The 22,607-nt window shown below is 32.5% G+C and overlaps 1 protein-coding gene across 1 annotated transcript; it reads right to left on the bottom strand.

Annotated features, from left to right (window-relative positions):
• Positions 1 to 275: 275 nt before the first annotated feature.
• Positions 276 to 22,256, bottom strand: LOC148954956 (anoctamin-5-like). Its single transcript, XM_089105785.1, has 4 exons — positions 22,235 to 22,256; positions 8,543 to 8,749; positions 5,754 to 5,999; positions 276 to 407 (listed from the first exon to the last, which is right to left on the bottom strand). Exons 1-4 carry the CDS (start codon positions 22,241 to 22,243, stop codon positions 276 to 278), a joined length of 594 nt encoding a protein of 197 aa, XP_088961911.1. The 5' UTR covers positions 22,244 to 22,256.
• Between the last annotated feature and the right edge of the window lie 351 nt (positions 22,257 to 22,607).

Genomic DNA, 22,607 nt, shown 5'->3' with positions numbered 1-22,607 from the left:
AAATTTATTTAATCGATGAGAAAATAATTATTTTCTCAATTATTACTATTAAAAAGAATTTTGGTTGAGAGAAGAGGTTTACTTAAAGTTCAAGAAAATAGACAGGATAATAGAAGTTTCCAGGCATAAAGTTCCAATATTGCAAACGACAGAGTTAATACACTTTTTTATTTTAATCGTTTACTGTTTTGACATTTTATCTTATGTCATCTTTAGACAGTGTGATTTAGTCAGCATTCCCCCCCTCCTAGATTTGAAAAGTACAATTTTGGTATTTACACTGAAAAAAATCGAAAAATGCCAGAGTTCCAGCCCTGAGTATTTAATATTATCCAAAATTCACCAACCTTATAAAGTATTTCCAAGCTTCCCCGTCGTTGATCATTACTAGCTTCCGCAGGGGCTGGCTGTAAGAACACCATTCACATAAGCAATCCACTAATAAAACACGAACGACTATACTAGCATGCAAGGAGACCCCTTTGTTATAAATAGGATAACAACAACCATTCAATAGCTCATTGCTTTTATTGAATAAACAAAGGATATACACTTTCTCCCCCCGTGACAGGGGTGGCTTCCTGACAAGCTTCAAATATCCTAATTTCAGATAACTTAAAATTATTCCAATGTAGGTTAAAGTACAAACGATCATTACGCCAACAAAAAGCTTAAGCAATAATTAGAGTTTAATACTTACTTAAAATAGACATAAAAATAAATTGAAAGTAAAAAAGGAAAGTGTAAGTTGCTTGAATGTAAGGAAGAGCAAGTTTATCTAGAGCATTTCTTTCAGTTTTTATCTACAAAATTATGACGCTATGAACAAAATTTATAGGAAACCTAAGTCTAAGAAAAGTTATTTTCTAAGCAATAAATTTTCCAGGTTTGACACAGATCAACTCTTGAAAACTGATGTTCGGTTATACTCATCTCATATTTTGCATTTTTAAGCAGATTTTATGGTTGTTGCTTTCCTACTCAGCAAAATGAGGGTAGGGTCAAGCTACCTTTTTAAGATATCTATGGAATCCATTGTCTTGCATCATTGTGGATCTTCTCCAATCCTATGTAAGTCAGAAACTAAAATTAACACTGATACATTAATTAATAATATGTTCACTGCAAAATTTAAGTCAAGTTCTTCATTTGAACTAAGCGTCCAGTTACTAATAGTCAAATCATATTCCAAAATGATAAAAGTAAAAGAATCAACAAATTAATAAGGGGATATTCCATTTGCATTGCATATAAAATCAAAGCTTTTCAAATCATTATTTTAAAGAGTATTAAAGAGAAATAAAAGAAGATCTCACAAAATACACTTAATAAGGCAGAAGGATTTACAACCAAGATCCTTTCTATTTGATCATTAAATTGGGGAGACGAATTTTAATTTGAACTATTAAAACAATTTTATTATCGACACCGAACACTAACTCCAAATAGAAGACTAAGAAACACACTAAATTTTGAATGAACGTTAAATTGAATCGTTTTTCAATTTACAGTTTAAGCTTTTCAAAAACCTTGCAAACGAGATCTTTACAATATAAACAAGTATCGGAAAGAATTTCCTTTATAATAAAAAAAAGAAAACAAAACAAAAACAAACCACAACAAAAAAAGATTTTTCAATTAACAGTTTGCTAAAATAGTACATCTAATATTTTTTCTATTTTTTTTCAAACCGAAATTTTCTTTGTTTTATCAGAAAAACGAAGAAGTATTTTTTGTTTTCCTGTTAGATTTTTTGTCCTGTTTTTTCAAGGATGATTTCGAAGACCACACTGCCTTTCCTTGACGATAAACAATGTGAAACACTGTCTATTAAAGGGATTTTATCCCTATTTGAACTTTTATTGATCGTCATGGTATTCCCAGAAAAGTACACACTAAATTTTGAAACACACTAAATTTTGAATGAACGTTAAATTGAATCGTTTTTCAATTTACAGTTTAAGCTTTTCAAAAACCTTGCAAACGAGATCTTTACAATATAAATAAGTATCGGAAAGAATTTCCTTTATAATAAAAAAAAAAGAAAACAAAACAAAAACAAACTGCAACAAAAAAAGATTTTTCAATTAACAGTTTGCTAAAATAGTACATCTAATATTTTTTCTACTTTTTTTTCAAACCGAAATTTTCTTTGTTTTATCAGAAAAACGAAGAAGTATTTTTTGTTTTCCTGTTAGATTTTTTGTCCTGTTTTTTCAAGGATGATTTCGAAGACCACACTGCCTTTCCTTGACGATAAACAATGTGAAACACTGTCTATTAAAAGGATTTTATCCCTATTTGAACTTTTATTTATCGTCCTGGTATTCCCAGAAAAGTAAAAAAGCCAAAGAAATAATTCCGATAATTAGTAGAGTTAAAACATAAAACTAAAGAATAAATGAAATTATAAAGCAATTCTTATTAATTTATTTCTCAAGCAATACTTAGAAGTTTCGTAGAAATAATACCTCATTTTTCTAGTAATGTTTTCTTTCTTCTTATCGAATTCTCTAAGAGAACGGTAACTCAATATAGTCGAATACTTTAGACAACTTTCATACACTTAGGCAAACACGATGAAGATTAGAAATGAGTCAAATCTTTATTGCAAACATCGGCTGTCTGAAATAAGTTTCACTTCTTTGGCAGATAGACAGAAAATAAGAGAAAAAAGTTCCGGCTAAAAAAAATATTTTAATAAGACAGTGCTGCTAAGTTTAGTTCAAAAGCACTGGCTAGAAATTCTAGTTTCTCTTATTTATTTTTTTCTTTTAAGATCCTTTTTGTTCTTTTTATTTTTAAATTTGTTTCCTTTCTTTCCAACAAAATCTCAAAGAAACAAATTTATCCTTCTTACCGAGTATTTTAAACCCTTTAAAGGCTTAAGCAAATAGTGAGAGTAAAATAAGGAAAAATTGCCATTTAGTAGATGCCAGAAAACAAATAAAATTGTCTAGAATAAAAAAATGACTGGATCCCACGATGTTCATATCCGTTCTCCTGAAATAAAATCCCATTAAGCAGATTTCTCACGGTTAAAACGACGAAACAAAAAGCACGAGACGGAACAATAAATTAATCAATAGTTTATTCACATTTTTTCTGAATTAAAAGAAAAGAATTCCATTTCACAACTTACTTCATCAAGGTTATTGAAATTAACACGTTTTTATGGCAAATAATGAACTTGAGAAACTGAAAATTTAAACTTTTAAAGAAAAAATTGGGTTGAATTCCTGGGAGGGGGTTATGTTGGCCAATATACAAAGGTTTGGCTTCAAGATTTCTTACGACGAAACAAAGAGTACAAAAAGATCCATGCGAATATATATATATATATATATATATATATATATATATATATATATATATATATATATATATATATATATATATATATATATATATATATATATATATATATATATATATATATATATATATATATATATATATATATATATATATATATATATATAATATATATATATATATATATATATATATATATATATATATATATATATATATATATAAAAAAAATATATATATAATATATATATATATATATATATATATATAAAAAAAAAAATATATATATATATATATATTTAATCAAATGTTCATCCGTGCTCCTGTACGTTTTCTCAGGCCATTATTTAATGTCTGAGACTGCCATCATCTGCCAAAAATAAACCAAAATATTATTTGGGAATTCCTAATTAATGATTTTCAATTACATAAACTAAGATAAAATTTTACAATTTTATGAGCAGAAGGTCGTGCAAGCAAAATACCTAAAGCCACTAAATGTTTTATTTTTTATTTGATGTGTCAAAAATTTATCTGTCCCAAATTTAGTTTTTAGCCCTAACAAAAAGTTATTAAAATTGAAAGTGGTATTTTATGCCTTCTAGTCAAAACGTCACTAACTGCCAATGAAAACCGCTTTTTGTCTAATAAAATCAAGAATTTGTGATTCTTTTGGATCGACTTTGGGACTTCTGGTACAGCTTATAATACCCGCCATCCATGCGCATACACATTGACAGTGTGTAATCCCATTTGTAAAAATACTGAAACTTGGCAGTAATGCAAATGAAACTTATGGATCACTTTCACCATTTACCAGTGCTTCTAATCTAAAAAATAACTTCCAAAAATATCCAGCTCTAACCCGAGTTGAAACTTCTAGCAATCATCATTGAAATCGACATTCGGCATATCCCCCCCCTCCCACTACCCTGTGTTTTTTCCTGCAATTTGGGAGCTCGTAAGGAATACATCTTCATCACGTACAATTTTGTTGCAATACTATAAAAGGAAGCACTTTTTGTTATTTTAAATTCTTTCTCTAGTATTCACATTCCACTATTAGAACTAATTTGACTCTTTGACCTCTTTTTTGTATAAATAGAGATGACGGTGAATAAAGACTGAATCCTATTTATAAGAATTTAATTAAAAGACAGGTCAAAACCTCAAGTACCTCAAATAATGACATTCCGCATTATCAGCCCCAAACGAGAACTTTATAAATAAAGGTCAAATTGAAATAAACTTTTGAAATACTTTTTAGAGACTTCTTCACCAATTTTTTAATTATATTTGTTCTAACCTAAGGTATATGTAATTTTTTTTAAATAAATAGACTATTTCATTTCGCTAGATTCCATTAACAAACATCGAACTGTGTCCCTGCTGTCGCTTTATTTTATTGTGATATTAAATAAAATAAAAAAACAAGATTCTTTCTATTGAAAGTAAGAAGCAACATTAAAACTTAAAACGAACAGAAATTATTACATATATTAGGGGGGCTGTCCCCTCTTCAATATTCCTCTCTTCAAGCTAAAGTGTTTTAGTAATTTCAAAAAAAGGTTCTGATTTTAATTAAACGGCCCTTGTGTTTCCGGAATCATTCTTATAGAATTGGGAATAAAGGTCAAACTTTAGAGTAAAGAGCAAGGCATTGAAGTGGGGGAAGCCCCCCCCCCCAATATAAAATCTAATTCTTTGGATTTTAGTTAATAAAGGCTTTCAGGCGTAAAACCAAAATATTCGCCCCTTTTTTATTATTAAAAGTTTGCTTTTTTGTGTTTATTTTTACGCTGTCTTATTTGAAATGCTATAAAAGTTTTTCTATATTTTTATTTCCTTGATTTTAAAATTTATCAATCGTTGAATCAGGGCTGCAGTTATTGACCCTCAGTTTACTTCGGTTCGTCATTACACTCACTTGACGAACTTTGTTAATGGCTAAAAGTCGGCAAATTTTATTTATTTTGCTTTAATGTAACCATGACTTAACAATATGGGAACCAAAAAATAGACAAGGGAAAGGCGTAATGAAAAATCTAAACTGGTGATATCCCCCAAATTTCAGACAGGAGAGCTTAGTGTCCGAACAGCTTTTTATCGAATTGAAAAAAAAACACTATCTCAAAACCTTTTCCCTACGGTAATAGTCTTACTTCAAAAAAAATCATCTGATTTTCATGTTTGTCTACTCTTAACAGTCAGAATTTGCTTACTTATTGGGAAGTATATTAAACCAGTGCTGCTATTTTCTCTGGTACATGAAATAAATCTCTCTCTCTCTCTCTCTCTCTCTCTCTCTCTCTCTCTCTCTCTCTCTCTCTCTCTCTCTCTCTCTCTCTCTCTCTCTCTCTCTCTCTCTCGCTTTCTTTCTTCCCTTTACTCTTTCTATAAACAATAATCCAACATTAGCAAACAACAATTTAGCATACCGGTTTCATGGGCAATCGCATTTTCAACAGCTCTGCATATCTTTCAATAATGACAATGGGGGCATGTATCTTAACGAGCTGGTGAGAAGATGAAGAAAATTTTCGCTCAAGTTCAAGGCCTTCCAATTCAAGTTCTTCTTCGAAAATCCGACGCCTTTCTTCAGCTCCCTCTACTTTTACATTTTGCTCCCAAACCAAGACAAAATCAATTTTTCTCAACCCGTCGTCGAAGAACAAATTAGGATTCTGGAAATGAAAAAGCTGATTTAGAAAATAAGGTCAAGAATTAAAATAGCAAAATTATGTCTGATAAATTTCTTTTATATCAATAATTCTTGTATATATATTTTTGTCGTCTAGTTGAATCACAGTGGTCTATTATCAAACAAATATAAACGCTAAGAAAGTAACAATTAATGGGCCTTGTCTACAGCAACTCTGACACCAAAGTCTTTTAAGAATAATGTGTTTTTACGACCGAAATAAAAACCAAAATAAAACAAGCAGAAAAACAATAAGAAAAAAGATAACCTTTGGACGTATTCAAAAACAAGAACCAAACTTTAGCAAAAAACTTGCTGGCTGAAAAATTAAATTTGTTCTTGTTTCGTTGTTTCGTTTCTTAGCAATTTTTCCATTCTTTGTTCTGTCCATATTTGCTTTTTATTGGTGATTAACTCCAAACATTATCTTTTTTTTATTATATATATATATATGATATATATATACATACATAAATACATATATATACATATATATATATATATATATATATATATATATATATATATATATATATATATGTATATATGTATATATATATATATATATATATATATATATATATATATATATATATATTAAATTTGTTCTTGTTTCGTTGTTTCGTTTCTTAGCAATTTTTCCATTCTTTGTTCTGTCCATATTTGCTTTTATTGGTGATTAACTCCAAACACTATCTTTTTTTATATATATATATATATATGATATATATATACATACATAAATACATATATATACATATATATATATATATATATATATATATATATATATATATATATATATATATATATATATATATATATATATAAATATATATAAATATATATATATATATATATATATATATATATATATATATATATATATATATATATATATATATATATATATATATATATATATATATATATATATATATATATATATATATATATATATATATATATATATATATATATATATATATATATATATATATATATATATATATATATATATATATATATATATATATATATATATATATATATATATATATATATATATATATATATATATATATATATATATATATATATATATATATATATATATATATATATATATATATATATATATATATATATATGTATATATAGTCATGCAGGAATAAAATTTAGGGAACATCTATGGAATTAAGCTTTAAAAAGAACTATCCTTCTAAAAAATTTGAATTTTCTTTTTCAACAAATTTGGCATATTTCTTTGCCAAATTTCAGTTTGTTTTCGTTATTCACTGGCTGAGAATTACCCTCGTTGTTTATTAACAACGAGGATAATTTTTGTTTATTATTATCTTTTTGTTTATTTGTTTATTATCTTTTTGTTTATTAATGTTTTTCATTCCTTCGCTTTTTCTTATGTTACGTGTAGCCAATGTTGTCTTGGAACCTATTGAATTTCTTTTTACAATTGCCTGCTTTATCAACTACCAAAAGCATTTTGTTACAAAAGATGAATACAATTTCAACATCTTTTAAAGACGAAGTGCAAGCATTGATCCTTTATACATATTTCATTTCTGTCTGAGTTGAATTTTTTCACTGTTTAGTTTTTTTTTTGTGTTTTAAGTTAAAAGCAATAAAAATTGTACTTGACAGCTTTAAAAAATGAAGAAAAATTGTCTAGCAATAGTTTTTCAGGCAGGTTGCTGATTTTTCTAAAAAAAACATCAACTGAAATTATATTTTTAGCAGGTTTTAGTTTCAAGAGATTCTCCTTTCTTGTTTAGTGATTTTTAAAACCTATGAAGAAATTTATTTTCTTCAGTCAGCACCCCCCACCCCCAAACACCCTCTGGATACTGTGTAAATTCATAAAATCTGTAAAGAGAAAATACCTCTACCTTAGAATTATCATTTGTTCAAATATAAAATTTGCTATAAGCGTTAATGGCAAATATTATGTTGCACCGTTTTAACGAGACAAGTCTGCAACTTCGAACCATAATTTCTGACATTGATTTTCTTATAGGGTAAAATCATGATTTTGGACTGCTGAGAACACTCAGCTTAAAAAGGGGAAGTTTAGTCAGAAAGTTTTTAGAAAGTATCAAAATCACAGAAAATCTCTACCGAGCATTCAAGATAAGGTTTAATTTTAAATATGATTTTCAAAAGCCTCGACAGGCCAAATTTTCAATCATATGTAAATAAAAAATAAAAATAAAATTAAAAAAATACACACGGCTTGAATTGTTAGCTCTTTGCGTTACTTTCATAATTTTGAACCCTAGATTTGATTTCTTTATTCAGAAAATGAGATTAAAAGGCTTGATTATTATACTTTTATCTAGTGATAAATCATACAATTTAAGCTCGCCTACTCCAACATAGAATCCCATCACCCTTTATGAGCTAATTGGTTTAGTTCCACACAGTATTTGTATTAAGAAAGAGCAATATTCAAAACTACATTATAATAAGCCCACCCTTTCTCTTCAAGAACAACAAAAAACTACTAACATTTTCATAGAGGTCCTTCATTCTTCCTTTAAGTACATAGGATGGGGCATCTGACGAGGCTGTTTCTCCTTGAAAACGAAGATTATTTCTTCTTCTTGCGGTTGAACCATTCTGAATTGGCAATGAAGGAGGTTCTTCTTCATTACCCGACAAAATACTCATTTCTTCCTCAAAAGTCCCATTTTCCACCCCCATACTTAACGTTACCTACAAAAAAAATTATTTAGCATACAAGCATAATTTTAATTTGCCAATGCATCACAAATCCTCAAAAAGATAATACTGTAATTTTCTGTTTTTTTTTTGCCTGGGAAAACAATGATATGGCAATGCATATAATATCTTTATTTTTATTTTTTAATACTTGGTCATAAGCACGGTATACACAGGCTGAAATAGGATTTATTATTAAACACATAAGCAAAGTGTGTAAGGACTTGTCCTCAAAAAAATATTCTCAGAATCCTCAAAAAGATAATACTGTAATTTTTTGTTATTTTTTGCCTGGGAAAACAATGATAAGGCAATGCATATAATTTCTTTATTCTTGTTTTTGTAATACTTGGTCATAAGCACGGTATACACAGGCTGAAATAGGATTTATTATTTAAACACATAAGCGAAGCGGCTGAAACAGGACGTGTTATGAACATCTGATTTGTAAAGAGGTAATTTAAAAATAATTCAGAAGACTTGCCCGCCGGAACACTGATTTCTGAATTAGAATGGTAGATAACCCCTATTCCAAGCTAATTAAATACCAAAAAGATACTAATAGTCTCAAGTACAATAAGCAGATTGGCTACTTTAAGCAGTGAGTTACAGACTAAAAACGAATATTAGTTCCATCAGGCAAGTAGAAAACAAGATTTTGTCACTGATTAAGAGAAAATATTAATTTCAATTCAGGCAATTATTTTTAAGGGTGGGAAGTAGTGGGGAGGGGGTGTGTCTTTCTACCCAATCTCTGAATATGTGTGCAAGTACGCCATGTCTTAGGTGACACAATAACAATAGAGTATGTTCACAGAACTCTAAAGGTAATTGCCCAAAAAATTATGTTGTTTAGTAATAAAACATTTTCAACAGATAAAAGAAGATTTATAGTATGTTAATAAAAAATCTTCTTGTGCAAGTTGAGTACAAAGAAAGCCAAAGCAATCCAGAGAGAACCTGAAACAAATTACAACCAAAATTTTGGCTTTTTATTAGGCAAACTAATATTTTGTGTTCATTTTCATTGTGCACCAGGGTTCCAAGGACTTACAGCGATATATTTCAAGCAAGTAAAAATGTATTTTGGCCAATTTTAGGACCCAATGCACTAAAACTAATAAACTATTTTTTTTATCCCTTAGGGTCTCTTTGGCCCTGGAATTTATTGATTTAGTTTCAAACCATTGAGTAAAATAAAGTTTAGTCTCTTTCTGGGGCTTTGTTCCCAGGCATGCCAAACATTATTTTCGATTTTTTCTTTTATTTTGTGGATTAGGGTCCCGTTGGCCCAAGTATCTTCAGATAAAGGTTAAGCCCCTTTTTTGTCATACCATTTTTTTTTTGTGCATTGGATTCTCCTTGACCTAAGGATTTTCATATAAAAGTTTCAAGCAAACCAAAAAAATGTGCTTTGGTCCAACTTTCGGACTTTAAATATTTGTTTATTAGGGTGTCCTTCACACAGTAGCTCATGAATTAAAGTTTTGAGCCATTCGAAAAAAAAAACATTTTAACTTTTTCTTAGCCTCATTGTAGGGGGAGCGAACATTTTGAAAAAAAAATTCTTCTGCAATGAGCCCCCTTTGTCTCTGGAATTTGCAGATACATGTTTCTAAGTTAGTGAAAAATAAAGATTCTTCACATATTTTTCGGCTGGGGGGCTTGTGCCCCAACCAAAAAAATATATTTGTAAATTGACGTTCACTTAGCCCTGGGAAGCAGGGACTCGAGGATTTAGATTTTGAGGCATTTGAAAAAAGCTTATTTGTCTATTTTTTACCGTATTTTTGGGCAACCTTTTTCTCATAAGGGTCTTATTGGCTTAGCGACTTGGGGATATAAGCTTCAAACCGATGTTTATAAAAGAAATGGAGCCATTTCATAGCACTATTTTTGGGGAGCCCATGTCCCCATCCTAACTTTCTTATATATTGGAGATTCCCTAGCCCTGTAACTTATGGATGTAAGTTTCAAGCCATTAAGAAAACAAATTGTTTGGCCTTTTTAGACCCCAATGTCAGGTGATCTAAACCTTTTAGCATACACATCTTGCCAAAAGGCTCTAAAAAACCGGTTGGGGCCCGGCCCCAAGGGAATAGGTCAAAACTTTAATGGGGTCAGATTGATTTGTTTATCTGCAAGTCCTTCGGCCAATTTATAAAAATTTAAAAAAAAATTAAAATATCAGTTTGCCTAAAACTAGAGCCCAAAATACAGCCCATTTTTTTTAAAATAAAGTGTGACTTTCATTTGTAGGTTCCTGGGTCAAGGGGAAATTATTACACTAAAAAAACAGTTTAGAAGTACGAGCCCCACCCCCTTCAAACAAAAAGATAAAAAAACTACGTTTTTCTGATCAGCTTGAACTTATATTCTTATGTACTCGGGCCAGCTGGGCCCCAATGTAATTTTAGAAAAAAAACTTAGCTCCCAAAAGTGGTGCAAAAATTAGTGAATCCCTGAGACCCCAATTCATAAAAAAAGAAGAAAAAATAACCATTTTTCCAGAAAACTGGGCCCCAAAAACGACAAAAGCAACTCGTTTTCTGAACAGATTGAAACTTAAAACCATAGGTACTGAGGCCAATTAATAAAACCCATAGTATTTGGGGGTACAAGCCCCAAAAAGGGCTGGTAAGAACTTCCCATCAGCTTGAAACTTAATAGTTTTTGGGCCACAAGAAATCCAATACTAAGAAAAATTGAAAAAACTTTCTGCTTCAAAAAGCTACGCAAATGGACCATTTTTTCACATGGGTTGAAAGTTACACCTGTAGTTCCTTGGTCAAGGGGATCCAGACAAAAGAAAAACCAGCTAGTGAAATAGGACCATCAAAAATAAGCCATCCATAAAGCCTTGTAGTACAACTGGTCATAAATACAAACACAACAAAAAAAAAAAAAATGGTAACATTAGACGATTATTTTAAATCTTCATTTAACAGAGTTAATTCATTTCCGGCTTCATAAAGTTATGTACAATGGTGTGTAATAATGTATCTGCTATTATAAAGGAGGGTATGTGGAGTGGATGTTTCTGTGACTGGAGGGAGAATTATCGAAGCCTGAAAAACTTATTTTATATGCCAAAGTTTCATGGCTTTCAGTGAGCGCTGAGATTAATATAGAGAAAGGAGAGAAGTGAGAGGTAGAGCAGGTTAGTATTATGAAAATATTCACCAATTGCGATAACGCGTCCCAACAGAAATAAGAAGAACCAAGAATGAGCATTTGACCATAAGCCAGAGTAAGTTTTCCAAGAAGAATATGATGGGTCAGACAATCATAACCCTTTCGAACATCTAAAAACAAAACTGCCAGAATCAGACCAGAATCAAAAGCACAGTGGATAAAATCAAGTAAAGAAACACATGTGTGTTCAGTAGAATGTTTAGGCTGAAATCCAAACTGGAAATCATGGAAAAATCTTTAGCCTAAAGAAAGCTTAAGGAGGCATTATAACATGGCTTTTTCAATCGCTTTACTTAAAACCAACAAGAGTGAGATAGGTCGTAGTTAGACAGGTTATTCCAATGGCCTCCTCTGTAAAGAACTATAACTATAGCGCATTTAAGAGCATCTGAAAACACCCCAGATTCAAAAGATAAACTTATCAACTTTGTTAATTGGAACAAAATACACAGTAAAATAGTTTGAAGACCTATATTGGTGTCTGATCTGGACCTGATGAAGACGTACCTTTCAGCGATATAACAATTTTAGCTACTTCAGAATCAATAACAGACTGTAGCACCATGAATTTCAAGCAAGTAGATTTTTAATAAGACTCAGAGACACCAAAATTCACAGAAAAAACTGTATTTTTCTCAATATTTGCAAAATAAGATGCCAAATTTTCCTGAACATCCTCTGTTCCTGTCACAATCTCACCATCAATGACCAAACTACAAGAAAGAGGATCAGAACGTGAGTCTAGTTTAAGTACTGAAACAACAATTTTCCATACATTTTCAAAATATTTTTTACAGCTTGAAAACTTAAAAATAATAATAATTAGACTTTACTTGGAAAACAAGAGAATTGAAATTGAACAAGAATTGATACGATAGGAAAGTTGTCCAAAATATCGCAAACTAACACTAAATTATGACGAAGAGAAATGGAAGAAAATGCTGTCAGTTCGAAAACAGTCACAGTCGATTTGGTGACTCTTGAGGGTATAGACATCATAGGAAGGATTCCAACTGAAAGCATAATAGAAAAACAAATCCAGTGAAGAGGAAGAACCATCAATCAGGTTTAAGTTGAAATTGTCCTTAATCACCATCTCACACTGTTGATAATGAATCAGATCTACAACCTTGCTAAGTTGTTGTAGGAAAGACAGAACAAATCCACTAAAGAGCAATAAACAATCTTAATTACCACCTTTTCAGCCAGCTAAAGAAAACACTGCCCTGCAGAGGGAAGAGGGAGTGGGTATTATAACAACGGAAAGATTCGAGATTATGGGGTTTAGACTATCTACGAAATTAGTAGAGTTAAAAGAATAAAATCTTTTGAATAAAATCCAGGCTACATTAGCTAAAATAACATTGTTATGCCAAAACGGGATAGAAAACAAAGAAATGCACCTTTTTATTCCCCAAATTGAATGGGCATATTTAATTTCTAAACACAATAATCACTTTTTCAACTGCATTCTAGCTGACTTGGAAGGTATTTCTATACAAACTGTTGTAATTATATCTTGAAAGATCATCAAATGATGGATATTTTTTTCAACCTGATTTCTCCATTAGAATGTATGTTTGCCCTAATTATACCATTGGCATGATTTCCAGCCTCTATCTGTAGCCTAATTCCAAGGAATGATGGAATGAATATTATAAAAGTACATATTACTTTTTCATATATTACAGATTGTTACCACTTTGAGATTGCTCAGAAACCTGGTTTCAAAGTGAACAGGGTTCATTCCAGAAGTGATGCAATTAAATTTCCTGCATTATCCCTATTGGCAGGAGTGGGATCAGACCACTTGGAATAGGCGCATGAGATACTAAGCTTTGCAATGAAAGTAGTCTTAGTGCTTTTCAAAATGTAGAAGTGCCTAGATGTCAGTTATTGTGAACCTCAACAATGCCAACCATGTCACAGGAAAAAAAAGTTGAATGCAATTAAGCTTTGTGCTAAACTGAAAAAGTCCCTTGAAGAGACAAACAAAATGATTTATGCGGCTTACTGGGACTCTTATCTGTCCTACTCACAAGTTTTGAGATGATCTAAGGCCTTTAAGGATGGCCAGGAGGAAACTCACAACAAACAATACTCTGAGCAGCCATCATCTTGCAAAACCAGCAACAATGGGTTATGTGTTTGACAGTTGGACTTTGACTATCAATTGAGTATTCAGATGGTTGCCAATGATCTGACCTTGTTATCTACTGCTGCGTTTTGAATTGTTACTAAAGATCTAGTAATGAAGAAAGTGTGTGCCAAGCTTGTGTCCATGGTGTTGTCAGACAACATTACAACAAACTGAGCAGTGGTTTCAACTAAACGTTTGTAATACGAGGATACTTAAACAGATTTTTGAACTATTTCAACTAGACCCCGGCGCCGTGCCGGCGGATCGACCGAACGCCGCCGACGCAAGGCCCGGTCGAACGCCGCCGGCGTGCCGCAGGCGCGCCGCCGCCACAGAGGCGGCGGGGTTCGCTCGACTTTAAATTAATTTTGCGGCAATTCTTTATTGCGTCAACCGCAAAGTCGGAGCTTTTCCTTCTCGTGTGGTTTAGTATTTCGATTTTCGTGATTAGAAATAAAGCAGGGCTTGCACTTTCCCCGAATTTTCGGGTATTTCCCCGAAAATCTATGCTTCACCCCGAAAAAAAATTTGGTTCCCCGAATCCCAGAAAATCACGCAATTACGGTGCCACCCCTAGCGATTTATCACCAATGACTTTCCCTGCCAAATATTAATTTGCATACCATAATTCTTCACTACTCTCTTGTTCATTAATTTTTGTCTCTTTTGTTACTTTGCATAAAAACCAAACAGATGCAATATGCAATTGCAAATATTGCAATATACACAATTCTTCATATGTGACAAAAACAGTGTCGTCTTTATGAAATGAGTTTAAATCATTTCGAATGTCGTTTCCCAATCGCTATTTCTAACATCGTTCGTAGTCAAGAATTTTATTTTCAAGCTGAATAGAATTATAGAACGAATTCACTACTATACAGCTTCAGCCTTCAGTTGGATTTTGAAATTGACAGCAGACAGATTGTTTCGACAGCTGAATTGTAAGTTTGCAGATTTTTTTTGCTGTTTTTAGATAAGATTTTCTTAATGTTTAATACTCAATTATTGAACGCCTGATAGAAAATACAATCTTCTTTCTGAAACTTTACCCCCCCCCCCCCAAAAAAAAACCTTCTATTGAGACAAAATTTAGCTATAGACTAAGTTTTGTACAAGGTTGGGGAATTAAAGATAGAACCGGAAGTTATCCCAAAAATATGATTCATAAATAAATTGTAAATTATTGCATATAGGGGGGGGATAGGGGGCTATCATTTATAAATGATAATACCTCATTTTTGTTTATTGAAAGCAAGGATGCCAAAAAGATAATTATTTTTTCATTTAAAGTGGAGACAGAAGAAAAAGATATCAAATTCCCTGGGAAACCATTGAAATATTTTGATAGACCCAGGGCCCCCTGTTAAGACTTTTTCATTTGCTTGGGTATTTTTCGATTTCTCATAGACTACTGGCCTAATTTGGCTTTTGTGTGTGCTCCCTTTTAATTAGATTTTTTGGATCCTATTGAATGCCACGGCGAATCTGTGACTCATTTTTCCAATAATTTGAGGTATATCTGAATAATTTCGACATTTTTGTTGTTGTATTTGTACCTCTTTACTCATACCACTCATACCCTCAATTTTTTTCCAGGAACACTAAGCTGTTTAACGTTATTTTGCGTGTTTGTTTGAACCATATAGTGACCTCGTTAATTATTAAGTAACTTATTTTCCTAATGAAAGCTGAGACAGTATCCTATCAAGATGGTAACCAGAGGGGGGGGGTATTACATTTAAATGATAATATATCGAAATTTTTTTTTATTGAAAGCAGTGATCCCAAGAAGTTATTTTTTTTTATTTAAAGTAGAGGCGGCATTTTATCAAGGTGGTATCCAGAGGGGGGGGGGGGTAGTGAGCTATCATATTTAAATGATAATACCTCGATTTTTTTTTAAAGCAGGGGTGCCAATAAGTTATTTTTTTTTTAAGCAGAGACGGTATCCTATCAAGGTGGTATCCAGAGGGGGGGGGGGGCATAGGAAGTTATTATATTTCAGTGATAGTACCTTGATTTTTTTTTTATTGAAAACAGGGATGCCAAAAAGTTTAAAAGTTGAAAAAAATTCTCTTGATGAATAACAAAGAAGACCAGTTTCCAGCCAGCGACTTGTGAATTTTTGAACTCATGAATAGGCTCGAATTTGTTGAAAATTTCAGCTGTGATTTGAGAAAACTGATTAGAACATTAATGTTTGCGGTCAACATTGCTCACGCCGGCGGCACGCCGCCAACATCTTATCGGTGGCACGCCACCGACATCTTACCGGCGGCGAGGCGTGGTGCGCTGTTTTCGGCCCCACCGCCGCCGGTCTTCCCTCATCGGCGCGGCGCCGGGGTTCTAATTTCAACGCTGATGATGGAAGCTTGGTTTTTGAATGCAACCCCCCCTCTGATTTCCATCCTGGTGAAACAACATAAACAAAAATAAAGAAAACAGAAGATTCTCAAGTTCAGTCACATTGTGGCTTTTTTTATATACAACAAGCTTAACTTCCATAATAATCACTTTGTTATATAACCAATTTACCAATATTTACAATTGGATTGTTAATATTGGATCAACAACATATAATGGGGACATTAAAGAAAGTAGCTCACCAGATTTTGAAATTCGTGCTGTTTTTTGCTATTATAATGCCCCAAAATGAATGTTGAATTATGCTAATTTTTTCAATCACAAAGAATTATACACAAAAAAAAGGTCACTATTATATAATTTGTCAATTTTTCTTCCTTCTTCAAGTTTATTTCAAAATAGTATGTTTTCTGTAGGGTCTGTCTATGTTCCATGAATTCCTGTTCTGCTCCTAGATATATACCACTTCAAGATAGAATCCTGAAGATGTACCTGGTTATAGTTATGGGAAGTTTTTTGTATCAGAACAATTCAACTAACTTCATAGGAGAAATGGAGCTAGGCCACTAGGCTAAAAACTAAAGTTTGCTGGGGGGGAGGAGGGTTCATACACATTAGCTTTAGACTTATTTGGCATTATGAACCAACTTTTGATGAGAAATATATAATAAGGATAATGGCAAACCCAAGAAACTGGTAAACTTTTTTTTTATATAGACTAAGCCTTTATCTGACCCTATTGAGGGGGGGGGTTGTATGTGACAGCAACAGTAATGATCATTGCAGGGCCATCACCTATGGGGGGGGGGAGGGGGACGCCCCACTCCCTAATGTTTTGGTCACTTGATATACCGACATGTCAACTACAGAAAGCTTGAACTTGGTTGGTAAAAACAGCAGTTTTACCAACTCCTGCTGCGAGTTTACAGATGGTGCCACAATTTTCCATTTGGTTAAATAAAGAGCATTAAAACAGTGAAATAATATGTACTAAAATCTGAATCTTGGTTGGTAAATGCACCAGTTTTACCGACTCATGCAGTGATTTTATGTATTGTATTTGAAAAGGATAGTATACTAACTATTGACAAAAAACAGTTGGTAAAAATGACCAGCCAGTCAGTAAAATCCCTTGCCCCCCTCCCAACATTTTGGCTAGTAATGACCCTGGATCATTGTACCAGTATACAATATTTAATGACAAATCTAACAGTGTATTTGGTAAAAATTAAGACCCAAAGACCCTTTGAAGGAAGCCCTTAAAAATTCAGAAAATCATTTAAAAGAAAAATAAATATTTATTCACCTCATTCCTAAAAGTACATTGCTTCACTTACTCCTCCTTCCACCAGATGGATAAATACACAGCCCATTTTGTATATAGTGTTGGTTATAAAAGCAAAGCCTTGAGAAATAGATCTTCTGCTCAAATGAGGCACAAGGAAAATATTTTAAGCTAAAAACCTTTGCATAATTCCTATTTATAGGGTATAAGGACTTGTATATCAATTATTTAAATTTAGAAACAAAAGCGTTGACATGACTTTAAATCCTATTGAAATTGGCCCAACAAGAATTACATTTTCAATATTAAAGAAAAGCCAATTGAAAAGAGACAAATAACCAAAATTAAGGTTAATAATTTTTTTTGTCAGATTTTAAAGAGGTGTACAAACATGTGATTTAGGTCTATGTAACATTCAAGGCTTGATAAAATTCTAGTTTATGGGCTTTTTGTTATCTTGGAAAAAAGTTGAGCTAGGTGAATGAAACTTTCAGGAATGCATTCAGAACATTAAAAATCCCCTGGGAAGGCCCTACCTCCACTCCTTGTAACTCAAAAGGGCATTCACCTCGATGACCACCTATAATCCTAGTGTTATAAAAGTGAAACCTTGCTAAATGGATCTTCTGTTCAAAGAAGGCTTTAAAGGTTTTAAAGATCCATAAACCTTCATCTTAAATTCAGGGGAAAAAAACTTGTTATGGCTAAAGATTTTACTGGAATAATAGGCATTGTATTTTTTAAAACTAAAGTCAAAGAAAAAGAGACTGAAAAATAAAAAATTAAGGTAAAATATTTTTTGGTAAAATTCAGATAGGGAGCCTATAGACCTTGGTAAAGGTCTTTTATAGCAGCTCTTCAGAAGGAGACATGCTAGAACAAAGAGACTCTTTGAGATTACTAATTTTATTTTCATTTTATTGTTTGCATTTTCGACAATTCATCCATAGCCCTCCTCTAATGGTCTCACATAGCCCTAGGCAATGTAAGAAAAACAAGATAATAATTACCTTAATTTGCTGTTTGGAGCAAATTTAGGTCCTTCTTGACCTGTGAATTGCTCTACATCAGATGCATCTCACTGGTACTTCCAGGGAACAACATTCCACTCAACATCCAGTAACTTCTTGAAAGCTTCATCAATGGGTGCTGAGACTGCTATATATGAGAGAAAATTTCAATGGTTGACTACACAGCAGAAGAAAAACTGTTGATGGTGTTGAGTCCTGACTAATGGCTTAATCAGCTTCTTTGAATGTCCCCTCTTAACAGTACCAATATTTTTGAAAGTTGACAAGTGAATTGAGAGGGTTTCTTGTGAAGTTACCTTATAGGTCATAAGCATATCAGCTCTTTATTATCAGTTTACCAGTGTGTATATTTTCAATCCCTTCAAATTTTCATCATAAAACTTGTTTTTCATCTTTCTTGGAACCTTTGTAGCTCTCCTTTGCACCCCTTTCAAAAGCCGTATGCCACCCCTGTCCCCTAATGATGCTATGCACATTTCAAAGTCAAGCAACGGCCTGACAAGAGCCTTGTGCAGCTTCACAAAAACATAGGGGAATCCACTGGAAATAGCTCTCTTCAAGACGCCAAGAACAGAGTTTGTATGAGGCACAGTCTTCTTGCACTGTGAGTGGAATTTATGCAGGTTGTCAGCAATAATACCAAGATCTTCTTCATTCACACTTTGCAGCTCTTTTATGTTATTTAAAGTTGGATTGACCATAGTACAATTTAAACCTAGGTTGGACTTGCCAAAATGTATAAAACTACATTTATCAATGTTGAAACTCATGTGTCATGTTGTTGCCCAGTTTTGGATACTGCCAAGATCCAGTTGTAGTGACTCATGGTTGACTGCACTAAACAGCTTTGAATAGTCAGCACAGAGCATGAGACACTTTGTAGCTAGTTGAAAAAAAATCATTTAAATAGAAATTGAACAGGGTAGGTCCAAGACACTACCCTGCAGAACACCATTGGTGACTTTGCATCTCTCAGAGAGTATTTATTCTCACTCATTAGTAAAAAGCCTCACTCTCTCCATTCTATCAGGAAGAAAAGCTGATATCCTACCCACAAGGTCCACATTAATTTCCACACAAGTTTGTTTTATTTTCAGATGCAAATATAGATACTTATCAAATGTTTTTGCAAGGTCAAGCAACAGGAAATCCACATGATTGATCAGGTCTGTTATTAGATCATAAACTCTAGCAAAGTTGTTTGCACTGACCTTCCAACTTGAAATCCATGTGAACATGTATGTTAACAGAGTATTCAGATAGCCAAGGAACAAACTCACCTTTATAATCAGAATTCCATCTTGAATTCAAATATAATGTTCATTTCTGTTGCAATTTTAATTTTTAACCCTTTACAGACCCTCAAAAATGATACCCTTCTCTCTTACTTTAGATACAGCTCATATACCTATGTTAGTGTAAATCTTGTCAAAACTGGTTTACCCATGAATTGAATTGACAGGAATAAAATTGAGAGTAGAAAAAGGTACCATCTTTGAGGGTCTGTGAAAAGCTAAAAATTAAAATTTGTGACAGAAATGAATGTCACATTTGGATTCAGGATGAAAATTTGATTGTAGATAAAAGCTTGTTTCTTTTCTATCTGAACATTCTGTTCACTAAAATCCATATTGACTGGGCAATAGTATCCTATTACATTTGATATGCTTCATGACAGAGTCATCCATCACTCTTTCTAGGATTTTAGCCACAACAGAAGTAATACTTGGGATGGTAATTTCCTGCTTTAGCTATATTTCCCTTTTTGAACAAAAGGGTGACAAATACTGTTGGTACTTGCTTGGTTAAGTGGAAAACTTTGAATAATTAGGTGAGTGGCTTGCCAATGGTCTCAGCAACCACTTTCAGAAGATGTGGATGTAACTTATCTGGCCCAACTGATTTATTAACATCAAGCAATTTGAGTTGTTTAAATATATTTAGACTATAAATTTTAATAAATATAATTTAGCCTGCAATTGATTATAGCTGATTAAAAACAGATAAGAATAGAAAAAAAACAAGGAAATACAATTCATCAATACTTGCTGCACATTGGAAAGTACGAATTCTATCATTTCTTAGGGTTTGTTTCTTTTTTAGCCTAGAGACCATTGGAAAAGGGCTGGGACAGATTACAAAAAGTGAACAAGACCATAAAAATAAAAATAACATTAGCATATCAATCTAGGCTAAAAGTTTTTCTCTTTTTACTAGCATGTCTCCTTTCTGGAGAGCTGCTGCCCTAGACTTTTACCTAGACCTGTATGCAATCTTCTAAGCCCTGGAAATAAGAGAAGAGTAGGCTAGACAAAGTAGCTTGACCACACATTCCCAGGGTATGTTTTAGGCCCAGGAAGTTTCATTCCCTTAACTCAGTAACTTTCTAGGATGACAAGAATTTACTAAACTAAAATTTTACCAAAAAATTTGGTAAAATTCTACTTTAGCTTCTTTTAGCTATCTTGGAATAGGGTTAGGTTAGGAAAATGAAACTTTCAGGGATGGGTCTAGGCCTACAAGCTAAAGTATGGGTAAATTTTTACCAAATCATATTATTGACTTATGGATAAAGTGAATATACTACTCAATGCCTTTTTTTACGCTCTTTCCAAATATAATAATCATTTTTGTCAGAAATGAATTTTACCCCCACCCCTATACACCAATTCAGGGTAGCCTATATATTTGCACATTAGGGGGGGGGGATTTTTTTTATTAAATGGGAGGTAGGTCTGAACTTTATCCCCACTCCTCTAATGTGCAAATATATACCCTGAATTGGTACATAGAGGTGGGGGTAAAATTCATTTCTGACAAAAATGATTGTTATATTTGGAAAGAGCATAAAAAAAAGCATCAAGTGGTATATTCACTTTATTTGTTGGTCAATAATATGACTTGGTAACAATTTACCAAAGTATGTCCCAAGAAGGTATTTTGAAGCACCTACCTCTACTCCTCTTCTCTCTAGAGGGTCCTTAAATTTGCCTACATGACAGGTCTATACCCATTGACATTTTGACAAAACAACATTTTACCTTAATTTTCAGTTATCAATTTCTTTTTCTCTGGCTTTAGCTCTGAAAATGCAATAGTTATTTGAGCAGAATTTTAAGCCATGTCAATGTTTTATTTCAAAAAATTATGGTATGTATTTGCATATCTTTAAAACCTGATAAATTGGGATTGAGCAAAGTTGTGAAGCTGAAAACAATTTTGTTGCTCATCAAAGGCCAGGACCCTCTAGAGGGAGAAGGAGTTGAGGTAGGTACTTCAAAATACCTTCCCAGGACATATTTTAGCTTGTAGAACCAGCCCAGAAAGTTTCATTTTCCTAACCTAACCCCTTTCCAAGACAGTCAGAAGTTGCTAAAGTACAATTTTACCAAACATTTTAAGCTATTCCCGTTCTCTGTCAGACTAATCCTAATCTTTGCCATTAAAAAAAGAAATCTCACTTTGGACATTTATCTATTCCAGTCCCTTAAGATTTCTATTTTGTACACTGTTGCCGAAAATTCATACATAACAAAAGGGCCTGACTGTCGGAATGGGATACTCAAAAAGGCAGTTTATTCAGATTGTGAATCTACAAGAATAAGTAGACCCTTTTTCACCATTTCATCAACAGACTTGATCATACTTTTTCTCTATAGCAACGTTTTTTTTATTTCTAACATGCTCAAATCTCCTACAATAAGAGTTACTTTGGGCGCAAGCCTATAGCTGTTACGTCTGGAAACTTCAATCATACTGATTAAAAGTCATTGTGTGATTCTGATTTCAACAAGATGTAGTATGTCTGCATTCTTTCCATTTAAGCATGTCTAT

Source organism: Artemia sp. Qi Xiang Cuo, chromosome 2 (assembly GCF_049724085.1).
Source record: "Artemia sp. Qi Xiang Cuo chromosome 2, ASM4972408v1, whole genome shotgun sequence".
Classification (NCBI taxonomy): Eukaryota; Metazoa; Arthropoda; class Branchiopoda; order Anostraca; family Artemiidae; genus Artemia; species Artemia sp. Qi Xiang Cuo.
The sequence above is the reverse complement of the archived record's forward strand: the minus strand, read 5'-3'. Positions and strand labels throughout refer to the sequence as shown.